Genomic DNA, 15,275 nt, shown 5'->3' with positions numbered 1-15,275 from the left:
CAATTCATTCTGCACGCAGAGTTTAAAGTGGCTTTGTTCAATTGAATCCAAAATGCATGTCCTATTTCTAACTTCGCGTTACCTTTAAAATCCTGTGAATGAACATTTTGATGTGCCCCTGTTGTACTTACTCCCTGTCACAGCGCATTGCAGAACTTCCACAGAGCCGCAGGGCAAAAAGCTTGGTATGCTGGTTCTTTTGTTGGTGAGAGGGTTTTGCTGCATGCCAGGCAGAGCAATCCACCCAGCCACAGGGGTCATCAGAGGAGGGAGGAGTTTTGATTATGATCATTATTTGGTAAATAAGATGTCAACAAGGTGTTTCCTTGACACTTTATTGAGTAAAAGGAGGAAGGTGCAGAAATGAACTCCCCCTTCTCAATGGGAACTCTAATCTCCTCTTTCATGTCCCATCTCGTCTGAAGGGTTTCGGCTTCGGCTGCCATGTGCTAGTTTGCCTGGGCCTGGCACTTCTTACTTGCAGGTGGGGTGAGTATCCTGGCAAGCATGTGTTTATAAAACCCACTTGTTTGGGCACAATACTTGAACTAACTTCTTTTGAGAGAACAGTGTGAATCAGTGCAAAGCCTTTTCCCAAAGTTCTTTAGAAGGCGACAGCCCATTGAGAGTAGAGAAGGAGGGATTACCTTCCTCGACAGTGGTGCATTTCCGAGAGAGCTGATTAGCTCTGCATTCATTGTTAAATCGAGCAAAGGAAGGCCCTAGAGGAGTGAAAGGATCCAAATAGGTGGGCCCAGAAATAAAACAGCCGCAGGAAGCCCTGCACAGGCAACCCAAAGTTTTCCCAACATTTCTTTCCCCCTCTCCTAAGGAGGTGCGGCGTGAAAAAGGAGATTAGCATACAAAATTAGAGGCGGGATGATTTTTTTAAGGGCAACTTGCCTCATGCCCTCCACCCCCAAGGCCCTACTCTGTCTGGACAAAGTTAATTAAACTAGTATTAAACAGTAAAGAAACTTCCAAGCGCTTGGGAGTTAGGGGGCTCTTTGAGGATTACCATGATGAGGGAAAGAACGGGGAGGTATTTGTTGAGGCGCAATTGAGAAAGGCGTGATGGAACGAAGAGTATACGCTGGAAAGTTTTCTATTCTTGCTGGTTTGCCCCAGAGTATGCTGACCCCGATGTGAACAATGTGAAAGGAAGGTTGTGTTTACTGCAAACCATCAGGTATCACTGCCACAAGTAAAGACGGATGAGCGGAATGAAGATTGAAGGATTTATTATTTTGTCATCACAATTTAATAGAAAACAAACCACAGAGGCAACTAACATCAAGAAAGAACTGGGAAATGTCGTGCAATAAATTAACAATGTACAGTACAAAGTGCTTCAATTTATATACAATTAAATACATACAGGAGGGCAGCAAACGTCAGGGCGAGCAAGATGGTGGGAGAGGAGACTTTCCCCCCAAAAAATGTAAAAAATATTTCTAAATGAATTCAAAGCTTGGCAGTGATAGTTGAAAAAGATGACTGGTAGGTCTTTTCATGGGAATACAACCTGAAGGGTCGTCAAAAGTTGTGATTCTAGAAGCTAATTTTGCCAGTTCTCAACAGTCAGATCATCCATCACTCAAAAGTGAATAACTAATTCCTAACAATTTCCCAAGGTTTATGTGTATGTATGACAATAAATAAATCATCTTGTGGAGAATTTTGAAGTCAGAGAATTACTCCTCAAATGCCCAGTGGAAAAAAAACTTATAAAAAAATATATCTTAAATACATTTATACCAAAAACTCTACAAAGTTGTAAACTTCTCTATCATGTGGCTTTGGGCACATCTCACTGTCTTTAACTCTTAATACAAATTTCACAATGAAGATGGTCTGAACTTGTAGTTTTGCTAAGCTTTTGTCCAAAACACACACACTTTCTGAACATGCACAGAGAGTTAGAGTGTTGACAGGAGCTGCAGTGGTATACGAATATGATGACAGCATGATGAAGATGCTCAGTGCTTCTTCCTCAGTCTGAGGTTCTTCCTTCGGCTACCGGCACTCTCATTCCTTCCCCTCTGACCTCCTTTCTTTACACAAAAGTACTTGGTCACTGTCTTTCTGCACTGCTCACACTTAACCGTGCAGCACCAGTGGAATTTACAATTACAGCTCGACACTATCTCAGCTTTGCGTTCCTCCACGGCCAGCCCGCACTCCCCGCATAGCCTCTTGCAGCTTCGTTTCTCCCATTTGCTCAAGTTCTTGCCCTTCTTGAGGCACTCTCTGCCCTCTGTGCCCGGCAAACCCAGTGTGCGGTTTTCCAGGCAGTAGTCGGGGGAGTCTTCGAGGTGGACCAGCTCCTTACGAGAGATGGAGCTAAAGTTCTCAGCGACGGCACCCCGGCTGGCCGCGCTGTTCCCCGCTCCTCGGAGGAGATCCACCTTCAGAGCCCTGTGGTACTTCTCCTTCAAGTAGTTCCCCACTTCCCTGAATTCTGGCAGCTGCAGCCAGCAGGTCTGAGTGGTGCAGCTTCCTGACACCCCGTGGCACTTGCATGTCTTCTGCATGGTCCCCTTCACGGCCTGGAGAAGCCAGAAAAACATTGTTAAAATGTATTTATAGTTTACTGTGTTAAAGAGTATCAGCTTCATATGAAAAACAGTGTCAAAACATGTGTGTGTGTGTGTGTGTGTGTGTGTGTGTGTGTGTGCGTGTCTGTGTGTGTAAAAGACAGGATGTCCATTGTTTTTTGATTGATGTGTTGTCAAATTAACTGATTGAATTGATTGAATTGAAGTTTTCCATTTAAGTAAAAAGAGGGATGAATACATTGAAAGGAAGAAATGATAGCTTCAAGGTCCATGGCTGAGTTCCTTAGTCGTCCTCAGTGTTTCCTGACTTTACCCGACACAAAACAGCTGTCGGTTGAAAGGGGACGTTTTCTTTTCGTGAGGAGGGGATGAACTTTCTGTTGAGGTAAGGCTGAATCAAAGTTTCACATCGAGTACTATTGTCCCCCCCAGAAGAAATAGGAGTATTTATTTAGCATGTTCATTATCAACATGTTTTCCAGTGTGAGAAGACCCAATGGAGAGTCCCATTGAGCGGAGAAATGAAAAAAAAGGAGTTTTTTCTCTCTTTCTATCCCCATTTTTTTCTGTTACAATGATGCTCCAGGTGCCATGGGGATCCTAGGGCCCAACAGGGGGGAGCAAAGGCACCGTAAACAAAGAGCACTTCAGCTGCACGCCTGTGGTCCCCTCAGACTCCCTCGGGGCCAAACAAAGACCAACATAAATGTGGGATCCTTATTGCAAGAATAAAACTAAACACTTATTTTAAAAAGCAGCATAATACAGAATGCTGTGCAATGTCTGGCTCCCCAGGATCTCTAATTAAGCTTGCACCAGTGATTCTGAGATTCTCGAGTTGAGGTATTGTCATAAGGGGCATTCAGCACTAGTAAATAGGCCCTTCTGGTACACCGAACACACTGTTATTATTGGGGACGAGTGGCACCTCACTTATAGCGACGTGAAAGGGATGCTTGGGTGGCACACTCAGTGTAATTCTGAGCAGGGGAAAATTATTCAAAAGGTGCTTTACACTGTGCAATCAGTTGGAGGGCCAGGAGACATTCCCAAAATATCAAGCGAGCCGCCACCCAGTTTAAAATACTGTAAGGTTCAAATCAAGGCATTAACATCACATACTTGTGCTACTTATATCAAGGGCTCAGAGTGAATTATGGAGCAGCCACAGTACCTTGCGCCCAGCCTCGTTGTTGTGGAGATTCATGGCTGCTCGTGAATCCTGTCCAGTCTCCAACGCATCAACAAACTGTTTGGAGATGGCCTCGCCAAAGCCAACGTTGTCACTGCAGCCTCCCCAGAGCCAACCATGACCGCCTGGGAGAACGAAGAACAATTAGGTTCAAATCATCTGTGCCATTTGATTCAAAAGTGGGTATTTCTCTGCACGTTTTCGTATTTCTCTGACCTCGTTGGCCGTTCCTGCTGTCATCACAGCCACAGTTGTCGAAGTCTCCGAGACTGCAGTTTCTGGTTAAAGTGTACATGACTCCAGCGGAGCTGATGGCATGAACGAACGCAGTCTCCCGATTTGCTGTCAACAGAAAGACTCATTACTTATCGAATTCCTGACAGATCTATTTATCCTATCCGAAGTAAGTTTATTTACCTGCATTTTATGTTGCATATTTATTTTATTTACTTTATAAAACAGCTTCAAAAAACTTTGACTTAATTAGTCAATTTCCCATCTTCTGCTCAGGCCCAAAAAACCAGACCTAATGGTATCTGCATTTCTAAACTTTCCCTGCATGAAGTTAATGTTGTATTGCCAAACACATTTCACTCTTTGTCTTGTGAATCTTAGTGTATTGCTTTCATAAGCTGCAAATAGAGGCAGTGATTTGGGAGGATGTTGGGAAATGGATTAGTGTGTTTGTTTTGCCTCCAGCGATCGTGCCACCACTGTAACTATCCCAAAGTGTGATGAATGCTTCCACTAAGGACACATCTCTATTTCACAAAGGGGGGAAACAAACCTCCCCTCTAACACAGAAACTTGAAAGACAAGCACGCAGCTGCAAAACGCATTCGAAACATCTTTGAAATTCCGTTAGCTAACGTTTCCCCGTTTAGAGGTGGACTCCCCCTCAGCCGAGCTGCAGTGTAGCGGCGTTGGAGCTGGTGTCTGGGGGCTGTGGACTTACCGCTGCGCAGGCTGCTGTGCGTGGACAGCTGCAGAGCTCTCTCGGGGCAGTTCCAGCGGTCCCATGCAAACTGGTATTTGCACTCCTCTATGCCACTCTGAGCTCCTGCTGCCACACTGCTGGAGTAGATCAGGTATGCCTGCAGCAGCAGAGACGTTGGATATATTAAACCCACAAGGTAATGCACGAGCACCCCTCATCCTTCAACAGTGACAACATGATAACTAAGAAGTTGAGATGTTTCTGAAGCATCTGGCATGATTTGATACCCAGATATATTCATTAGATGATATATTAGCATCGTCTTCGGGGGAATAATTACCTGATCCAACCAAATTAGTAGAAAGTAAATCATTTTGAATAAATTGCAGAAGCCAGAGCCCAGAAGATAGAGATCAGACATAGGCCACTTGAAGACAGTCAGTGGCCACGGATCCAAGAAATCATGAGACCCCTTCTGGTACTTCTGAACACACTCAGGGTTCATAAAATCAAATGTCATGTGTGGAAAAACTAGGAATGGTGATGTGAACCAGTCTCAATCGCTTTAACATTTGTATCTCCCTACTGGAGGGTCAAATGGTTTACTCTTCAATGTGCCTTGCCGCTTTCCAAGAATTGAATTTCTGAAGGATTTCAAAGTGTATAACACATCAACAGGTCCTTCATGTAGATTGAGCTCATTGTCTCATGACAAAAACAATGGGAACTGATTAAAACATGATTCTTCTTTTTAAACTCTATCAGCCGCAGTGAATATGCAGAACTGTTGAGCTCTCTTAAACCAGTATGCTCTGTCCTTGGCTTTCGCCCGCCTCTCTGTGGCTTGTTCACACTGTGTGAGCGATAATATAACTAATATGTCTCAAGTGGCTTTTGGGGAGATGGAGTACCACCTCTTTCACAGGGGTCTGGTTCGCTAATGATGACCACCCACTACAGCAATGCCTGCCCTCGCCTCTTAAAAAATTCAACCCACAGATACGCAGAGCCTCTGAATAAGGTCAAGTGTACGGAGGAGGGGGGAAAAACACAAAGGACCAAGAATATCACCGATATATCATTGGTGCCATTGTTGCATACATACAGGTACAAGAACTTGTCCATACACTTGAGTTTGGACATCACAAGGACAACACAGAAACCATGTTTTCTCTCCGTCTCTCTTTTGGGGAAAGGACAGGGAGAAAAGATCAAAAGAAAGTTGGCTTACCTTGGGTCCAGTCATCAAGAAATTATTCACTGACCTGGAAAAGGAGACAGCTTATTCACTCAGGGAAGCTCAGTGTCCTTCACAAATTCCTCTGCTAACATCTCTCATTAGTGCGCTTTGTAACATGTTAAACCGTGACACCAGTGGCCATCCGAACCTAGTGACTAACTGCACTGCTAAGTTTCTTTTAGAAATATATATTTATATAGAAAATAAAAAATGAATGGCAATAATTGTTTTATTAACAATTGATTATTTACAATTTTGGGGTTGCCATGTTCTGAAAACCTCCCTGACTGGTGTTCATCCTTTATAATTGAAAAGTAATTCTGTTCCAAATGTTAGTAGTCCAATTTTAAATGCTCATGGGTTTCTCACTTTCTAAAAAGCCACAAACTCTGTCGATATAAAAAAAAATTTAAGGTCATTAATAAATTACTTTAACTCATCATGTCCAGAGTTTAAAGTGTTGATAAGTTAATAAATGGATTTTGGTCTTCAGCCCTTTTCTAGAAATAAGCATTCAGATGGTAGATTGGAGCTTCACAGCCTGGCAACCAAAACGTTGTTCTAACTGACTTACAACTGAAATAAAGAATTAGTAAATTACTTATTCACCACTAACAAAGCCATTAGTTACAACTTATAAATCCTTTATAAAAGATGCCTTATTGAAAAGTGGTGTTGGTGGAATGCATAAAAACAGACCCAGCAAGTCCATAATTTACGTTTCCTTATTTCCAATTGCAAAATTGTTGAATTAAGTGATATTATTGGTCAGATTGTGCCTTTTTAATAAAACTATATGAGAGGAAAAAAAAATACATATAAATGAGGGCTTACAAACAACACAGAAAAAATATAAATAGTTGTTTTGCATATATTTCAACCCTTGCCACTGCTGTGAAATGAACAGTTTGAGAGATGAACATCATCAGGACACCAAATTAATCTGCATAATTAAGAACATATTTATAATATTTCATGATCATTTAAACTCACCAGCAGCAGTATGGCCTCATGTGAGCCAGGAGAACGAAAATGTAATAGAAAACCTCCAAATGCATGAACATCCTGACAGGTGAGGGGGATGACGGTGACTCTGAGCCCGTCCAAAGCCTGCAGACAGTCTAACGATGGAGAGGAAACTGAGCTACCAGCACATGCAACTTCACCAGGGCTTCCAAGATTCAAGGAGGGGGCTCTGAAATGGAGCTGCTCTTGTCCCAACAAGAGATTATCTGCTTAATTAAAGATTTTCCCCCTTCTTACTCTCTTGGCCAATCAGAAGTATTGCACCAAGGAGAGACTGAAATGATCAAAAGGGCACCCTGGGCCTTCAGGGCCGGGCAACGGTAGGTTCCCTGCCTCTATTCAAGAGCAAAGGAAGATCTCTTTAATCCTATAGGAAAAGTGTAACACTGATCCCTTGAATTTTTGGCCGGAGAAAAACAGTTTATTTAGGCAATCTAACGTGCAGTGGATTGTCGGGGATTAGTGGAAGATAGTCCTCTGGATGACGAATTGTTAGTTTGATAGTTTACAAATACTGTTCGTTCTCGAGGAAGTAATTCGTGATTTAACAAAGGTGTGATTGAATCAATGTTTATCACCTTGAAACAGACTATTACTCACATGGAGCCCGATACTACAGCCTCAAATGTGTCACCTGACCATTTCATTTAAAATGGGGTCAAACCGGCTCATTATATTTACAAAATCGGCGACATATAAAAAGTTATTTCCACAAAAGGACTGCAGGTGGCTGTTTCTTAGAATAATCACCGGGGGTATCATTTCTCTTTCCCCCGATCTGCGCAGTTACAGAGGCCGAATTTAATTGGATGAGATGATAGGTCTATTTTAGTTATTATTTCGGACATGTGCAAAGAAAAAAATGCGTAATTTCCTATTTCATACAATGTGTGATTTTGTGAAGAGAGTGTTTTGTGATAGACGATTCACTTGAATGAGACTTAACATTTGCATCGCATGTTTGTCATTTTCACGTTTTCCTGCAATATTTCAATCATGATTTTATGAGAATTTAACAAAGAGATTATGTCCGATGATGACCCCTCCAACAGAAAATAAAAGGTGCATTGGGGCAGGCTGAAGGCCTAGCCATTGATCAGATATGGGGCATTTGCATCACTAATCCAGACGGTCCCTACCTAACACTGCATGGAGGGTTATTCCCCAATAACCCCGTCTGACCCTTAGGACCCTTTCCTTTGGCACAGGCAGCCCTTTAGCAAACTTCTTGTGTGCAAATTAGGATTATAGAAAAGTGATTTGGAGGGGGGGGGGGACTTCTGAGGGATGTTTTTGGATTAAGATTTACAAAGGAATGACAAGTAAAGTTAGACAACAGCAGGATCCATCCTGTTGTTTTAGCATTTTTTTATACAAGACAAATGACCCCTTGAAGCGTCACCAAAAGTGCGCAGTCATGCCTATATGTTATTATAACAAGTCGTTTCCCAAGAGCGAGGTGTCAGTAAACGTCCGCAATTGTCGTTCAACGTGAAAAATAGCGGCCCTTCTGTCTTTTGTACACATGTTGTCGCTTGAGCCCGCTGAAATGTGCGTCTTTGGCGCAGATGTGAATAAAACATGTAGGCCTACATATCAGTAAGACTATCTGAATCATCTCAAGTCTGAGACATCAGAAAGGCTGCCAGCAGCAGCAGCATTACACCGGACAACAAGTCCTCAATGTTGCACAAGTCTGCAAGAATTGAAACAGCGTGACTGTCCGCAGTGACGAGTCTGAGCTCAGACTGGCAATGTGATCGACACCGAGGTGATACATGCCACGAAGAGGATGGCCTGACAGGCAGCAGCCAATGGACAACAGGCTGATGTCACTGTTGGGGCATCACAGATCATCGGCGGTGGGACCACTAACATGAACATTTGGACGGGACTCGGAGCGGCGGCTGCCCTCTGGAGCAGACTGCAGCATGTTGTGCCAAAACAACCAATTGCAACAAGCAAATCGCATTTACTGCTTTTACACAGAGCAGGCGTGTCGCTCGTTTCTTTGGCTTGCCATGAAGCCATTCACCAGCAGAGGGAGCAAGTTCACAGCTCCTTCAAATGGTTGAAAGATGTGTTGATAACATACACTAAATCCTCTTTATTTAAAGAACCACAGGGAGGAAATGATCTTTTTGCTCACCCACTGCTGAGCAAATCAGGCTGTTTCAAGTTTTAAGTCTGCAAGACTGGACACATGACGCTGGAAAACACTAAGCACCGTCTGTACCAATAGAAGTCTGTCCTCCAGGAACCCTTTAGGAATGTTCGAACAATATCTGCAGCTATTTTAAATATGTATGTTGGTGTTACAAGTGCAACAGCGTTACATGTGGGTGAGACGGGCGAGTAACGCATGAAAAGCAGAGGTAGATCCCCATCAGAATAGGCACGTAGACAGGAGACATGGCTGTCAATTAACAAGCGCAACATGTCCAAAAACAGGAGCGGCGAGATGAAGATAAAACCATTTAAGAGATGTTTTAACTCCTGTTGTGTACTCACGCGATCAGTATAGAAAAGCACATTGTGTAGATGGACACAACGGTCTGTATCTCTATCCCAAGTATTCCAATCATGTCCAATACTACGTCAGTATACTGCACTAAGGGAATGTGTTTAGAATATCCAATGAAAACATCTTTTTACATGATTCAGTTGCACTTAAGCTTTTGGGACATTTAACATATAATAATATTGTATGTCAGTGTTTGTCAACATAAGTTTCAATTATGACAACCTTCATTTTATAACTTAGTACCACGTTTCTATTATTTTTGACTGACTTATGTTTTATTCTTTTTGTCACACACAGCAAAGCCCTTTGTTGCTTTTAAAGAGGTTTTTTTTAGTATAGTTAATATACTCACTAAAATAGTTCATTATCAGTAGCTGTTATTGTGGTATCCACAAGCCACTGATAAAGAATGTAACAGAAATGTTATGAGCATATATTTATTCAGTTTATGAATAAGGAATATTGCAGACCTTCAACAAAAACAGCAAAACATATTTTGTCACAAGTAGAAAATTTGGTTTATTTACGGTACATACATTGGGCAAAAATATTCTTTGAAAAAAAAAAAAAAAGTGCCATTTTTAAGGCATTCAAACTTCAAGAAGTTAACAAAAAAAAAAAAAAAGTGTTGCTCTGTAAGAGGAAGTGTGACAAATATCACAACATTATCATTAATGATATAACAAGTTTGGATCTTGTTTTAAAGCAAAATATTTGTATGGTTACACAAATGTTAAATCACAGTAACCCTTTCTTAAATATTTGTTGAATGGTCCCTCTTTGTCATTATAAATAAGGGATTTTAATTTTTGAAGTGTTCCTTAAAAACAGACACAAAACAACTGTCAGTGAAAATGAAGCCTGAATTTATTTCCATAACTTCCACTTTTAATTTTTCCATCAGGTGTGCAACGCGCATAAGGCAATTGGGCAAGAGTCCTGACACATGTTTCAATAATATATAGTCACACAGCACAAAAGGTAAATCCTTCATTAGCCTCGTCTGAGGGAGACCTCTTCTCCGAATGTATTTCAATTGAATACAAAATAAATGTAAATATATATCTCTTTTCAAGTTAAGACTGAGAAGTCTGGTTCTATGGTTCTATGTTTCAGTCTGAGGTGGCTTCACTACTCAACCAGAGGAATACAAATTTACACCAGTTTCATCCTCATTAAGAACCCCTCTTGTACAGTTAAGGACAGTGGGTGTGAAAATATCCCAAAGTATAACACACCTGTACTCTATTCACCCACTCGGGTAAGATAAATAAGGGCAGTTCAATTGAGTATTAACTGTCTTGGTGTTGGCCTTTAACACAGCAGCTTATGATTCAGTGAGACGACTATCTCACCAAAAATAAAGACAACCGTAGCTTATAACAGACAAAAATAAAGATGAAACTCCACTCCTTGTGGAATGAGACAAAGCACTACTGACTGAAGTTAGAGCGAAAGGCCCTCAGTATCGCCTGTAGAGAAACCTCACTGTTAAGAGCTTCAATAAAGCTTTCAAAGTGCCAAAGACTATTAATAAATAGCACATTAACAAATAAGATATACAGTAAATTATTCTGTAATCACTGCTCTTACACAATGCTCACACAGACTTATTCTTGTTGTCCTACTGCTGCCAATAGAGACTTTAATCCCAATTTTTTTTAATATATATATATATATATATATATATATATATATATATATATATATATATATATTTTTTTTTTTAATATTTATATATATTTTATGGTGAAAAGCTGTGCTTGCACATGTAGCCAGGTCACTGGCTGTGACGAATAGTTGGTGAGGACACTTCAAAACTTAAAAAGAGACCCACACATTTAAGGAAAGTCTACAACTCTCAAAAGCCAATATTAGTCTCAGGAGGTTTATCTTATATTCAGAAGCATGGTAATCACCCCTAACCACCACTGAAATTCTGCTATACCCGCTGCTACGTTCTGTCTTGGTTCGACACAGGTATCAGTTTCAGAGCTTGCGGCTAGCGTGACTCAGCAGCTTTTGTTGCTGCCGTCACCCGTTCGCTGTCTGCGCGCAGTGATGACTTCCTTCGACACCCTCTTTGGGTCCTTGGCCAAACCCAGGAAGCACATGGTGTCTATGAAGGCAGTGGTGAGATTCAGCTTGCAGCCGAACTCACTCGTGGCGTAGTCGAAGGGGAATGTGTGGTGGTAGTTGTGGAAGCCTTCCCCTGGAAACCAAAATGAAAGACGTCAGTGTTTATGCTGAATGTCAACAAGTTAATTGCATAAATGAAGACGTGCATGAAACAGTTACATGGTGAATTTAAACACATCACAGGACGGCAGCACAGCGACAAAGAGCTATTGATAATGTTATTTGATGCCAAGTGAATTAGGGACCTTTTTTGGAGATTTGAAAATCTTAACAAAAGCTGACTGATATGTAATGCAATTTACAAGCTACCAAAAACCAGGCTATCAGATTTGCTTAATTAGTCTTTTGTTATCATTGCAACCACAGTTTAGTTGCCATTGTAACAGCATGGGTGTGCCCGCAGCCTTCGGAGATACGACGCCAAAGAATCTCACGGGGCACCGCAGCAGAAAACATCTCATCAACGAGCTTAAAAAGGATGAGTTTCAATGCAATACAAAAACTAAAAAGCAATCTATATTTCAATCTTGACAGATAAAATGTGGCGGACGATTATCAATCTGGAAAGACTGCGTGGACATACTGTACAATTGAAAGCACAGAAGCGTCTGCCAGAATTGCACATTCTTGTGCAATCACTCGTTAGCTTGTGAGTTTGATGTTGTTCTGCAGCCAACAATGCTCGATGCTGTTTGCAGCATCACACCCCCATGGTGTCAGCCACCACAAATGAAGTCTCGACTTGTGGCACACAATGATACTGAAATAAGCCAGTGTCCAACTCTAAAACAAACATGTAGATACACAGCTCAACAGCTGACCACCTTTGAAGTTCAAAGTTTAAACTGCCGGAGAGGCAAAATAAACATTGAACACCTGATTGGCAAACTGTCCCACTAAAGATGCCAGACTGAACCTGCTTTGAGGGAGCACACACTGGGGTTGACTTGACAAGCTTTCAACAAGGGATATGACGATCATTCACATATCCCTCAGGTGCATAAAAGGGCACCAAGTTTGACATAATACTTATGTAGTCACAATACAGTGACACATTACTGTAGGACAACTAATACATATTAATAAAAAAAGGCTGTTTCCTTGCCTATAGCACTGAATGCAACCAGTCGGTTTTCCCTCGGGTTGATGGTCTTGTCGTAAGGCCTGTTGCCCCAGATGTGTGCAGCGCTGTTGACCAGCCAGGTGGCATTGAGCATCACGGCGTATCTTAAGAGTCCAGGGATGAAGTATGCCACAGCCAAGGATTCCCCCCAGAAGTACCAGGGCACAAACATTGGCACGAAGAAGCAAAGGAGCACCACGGAGAGCTTGTAGTGGCTGAAAGAAAAAAGCAAAAAACTGAATCTCACAGATCCATTCCCACTCGATCTGAGACTAAATGAAATAAAACTGATTTAGAATGATGTAAATTGAATCATTTTTTTTGGTCTCATAGCTGATTGTGGAAATGTATACATTATATAATTCCACAATACACTTCAGTTAGAATGAATATTGCATCTCATGTGTGTATTTTACACAATTTGATTGTTAGAACAACATATGCATCTGTACCCATGCCAGGCTAAAGGGTCCCATAAAAAAAAAAAAAAGACACAAATTGAATCCTACATCGTTATGAGGGAAATTATGAACGAGTCATAATTATATAATACATAAAATAATTAACCCCCCTTTAACCCCCTGAAAATCTGGGACTGTGTCCAGAAAAGTAGATCTGTTGACACCACAGGGCCATGCTGTGATTTGATCCCTGGTCCAAAATGCATCCACTATCAGTAGATGATGGATATCAGGCGTTATCACGGTCAGTATAACCCAGACTACAACATCCTGTACAGTTTGGGACGAAGGGGAAATTACTTTGAATAACGAGACATTCATATATCATACTTTGGGTAGCAAAGGTGTGAAGGCCGAGGTGATGGATAGTGTTGCGTCCCCACACACACGAAAAATGGTTAACAAAAAAAAAAAAAAAAAAAAAAAAAAAAAAAAAAAAAAAAAAAAAAACACACACACACCTCTGGGTAATGTTTGCTCACCGTCTCTGAAACATAACCACTTTATCTGCCTTCAGGTCGGACAGCTCCAGTTTTTTGCCCTTTTCAATGACGTCGGGATGTTTGCGAACCATCAGCCAACCAATGTGTGCGAAGAAGAACCCCCGTGTGGCATTGTGGGGGTCTGCGTCTGTCTCCGAGTACTTGTGGTGGACACGGTGGTCCCTCGCCCACTCGTATACATCATTCTGCACACACACACACACACACACACACACACACACACACACACACACACGAGGCATCAGACTTTCAGATAATCAGAGATAACAAAACAATAAATGCCTAGCACTATACGATACTGAAATCACCCTACCATTGCCAGATTTTATTTTTGCTGATGTGATTAAAATTAGGAGATTCAAGATCTCCTTCCGGTGTGTTTTATGACATGTAGAAATGCTCCGCTTTCAATAATACTTAGTGATTATATGTTGTTTTCTTTCCCAAATAGTCCAATTGAAAATTGTCAAAATGATATCTACTCCTTTTCCCTCATTAGAGAGCATCAAGTTTTCACAATCAACATCACACTTGTTGCACATTGTATCAAGAATGGCTTGTTGTGGCATCATGTCAAACATTACAGTCAAGGGGCAATAAGCAAAAACACCTTTTTTGAGTTAGGGGCAAGTTAAAGATGAAGCAGCAGCTGCCAAGGAATACACTTGGCGATAATGTGCTGCTGCAACAGCTAAATCCCCCTCCCCTAGGGGGATCAAAAAAAAGATGTGTCTTATATTTACTTTAGTTCCCGTTTTACCTGAAAGGCCATGGAGTTGGCGAGAGCGAGGAAGACTCGCAGAGGAAAAGAGGCCTTGTAGGATCTGTGGCTCCATAATCTGTGTGCACCGGCAGTCACACCGAGAGCACTGATGAAGTAGCACACTGCAGCTGGAGGAAAGAAAAGACATCTTAGGGGAAACTGTCACCACTACACTGAGATTAAGTTCACACCCGTGAGAGCAGAAGTCACTGGGACACCATGTTCTTTCCATTACACCCGGGCCTCTTTGTTCAGAGGAAAGTCCTCTATGTGGGGAGATGGGAGCGCACAGGTCGGCCCTCACAGATTTGTTGTTCTAAAACTGCTGAATGTGTTTCTATGTGAAGCCCAGACAAGACTACCCAGGATTTGAGACCCGGGGGCTTCTGACTGCCAAAGAGCATTCTGTTGTGGTGCCACACAGCTCACAATGGGATGTCTATGGGAATGGTGATTGTGCATTGTCTTCCGCAGTGAAATAATATGCAGCTCAGCATTGCAAAGATAGGGGGGAAATTATGCAGCGAGAGTGGAAACAAAGTTAAGACTGTTCAGGAATTCAAGTCATGCCTCAGTAGTCTACACATATGGGGTGCACACACTGTAAATATTCAGCTAACAGTTTGTCTATCATCAGTGAAATTCAAATACTTTTGATTTGGGACACGCAAAACATTCCAACGAGCCCAACTATTTTACAATCAGCCACAGGTTTGAGCTCTCAAAGAAGGTTTAACATGCATCTGGATGTGTAAAATAAAAATCACAAGGCCAGAGTGACTCATTCTACATGCGACATAGACATGACC

The 15,275-nt window shown here is 41.7% G+C and overlaps 2 protein-coding genes across 2 annotated transcripts in view; both read right to left on the bottom strand.

Annotated features, from left to right (window-relative positions):
- Positions 1 to 1,388: 1,388 nt before the first annotated feature.
- wnt8b (wingless-type MMTV integration site family, member 8b) lies at positions 1,389 to 6,991 on the bottom strand. The gene is made up of 6 exons (XM_031838294.1): positions 6,921 to 6,991; positions 5,919 to 5,952; positions 4,706 to 4,844; positions 3,967 to 4,092; positions 3,733 to 3,875; positions 1,389 to 2,549 (listed from the first exon to the last, which is right to left on the bottom strand). The coding sequence occupies exons 1-6, from the start codon at positions 6,989 to 6,991 to the stop codon at positions 1,980 to 1,982; spliced, it is 1,083 nt and encodes a 360-aa protein (XP_031694154.1). The 3' UTR covers positions 1,389 to 1,979.
- A 4,217-nt stretch (positions 6,992 to 11,208) lies between these two features.
- scdb (stearoyl-CoA desaturase b) overlaps positions 11,209 to 15,275 on the bottom strand; it is a 5,595-nt gene continuing 1,528 nt past the window's right edge. The window contains exons 3-6 of the mRNA XM_031878637.1: positions 14,464 to 14,594; positions 13,683 to 13,888; positions 12,722 to 12,954; positions 11,209 to 11,689 (exon numbers count right to left, since the gene is read on the bottom strand). Coding sequence (XP_031734497.1) covers positions 11,490 to 11,689; positions 12,722 to 12,954; positions 13,683 to 13,888; positions 14,464 to 14,594 — 770 coding nt within the window. The 3' untranslated portion in view covers positions 11,209 to 11,489. The remainder of the gene's footprint in view (positions 11,690 to 12,721; positions 12,955 to 13,682; positions 13,889 to 14,463; positions 14,595 to 15,275) is intronic.

This window comes from Anarrhichthys ocellatus, unplaced genomic scaffold (assembly GCF_004355925.1).
Source record: "Anarrhichthys ocellatus isolate YVR2014 unplaced genomic scaffold, GSC_Weel_1.0 scaffold3, whole genome shotgun sequence".
NCBI lineage: Eukaryota > Metazoa > Chordata > Actinopteri > Perciformes > Anarhichadidae > Anarrhichthys > Anarrhichthys ocellatus.
Note: the sequence above shows the minus strand (reverse complement) of the source record. Positions and strands in the feature narration are given on the sequence as shown.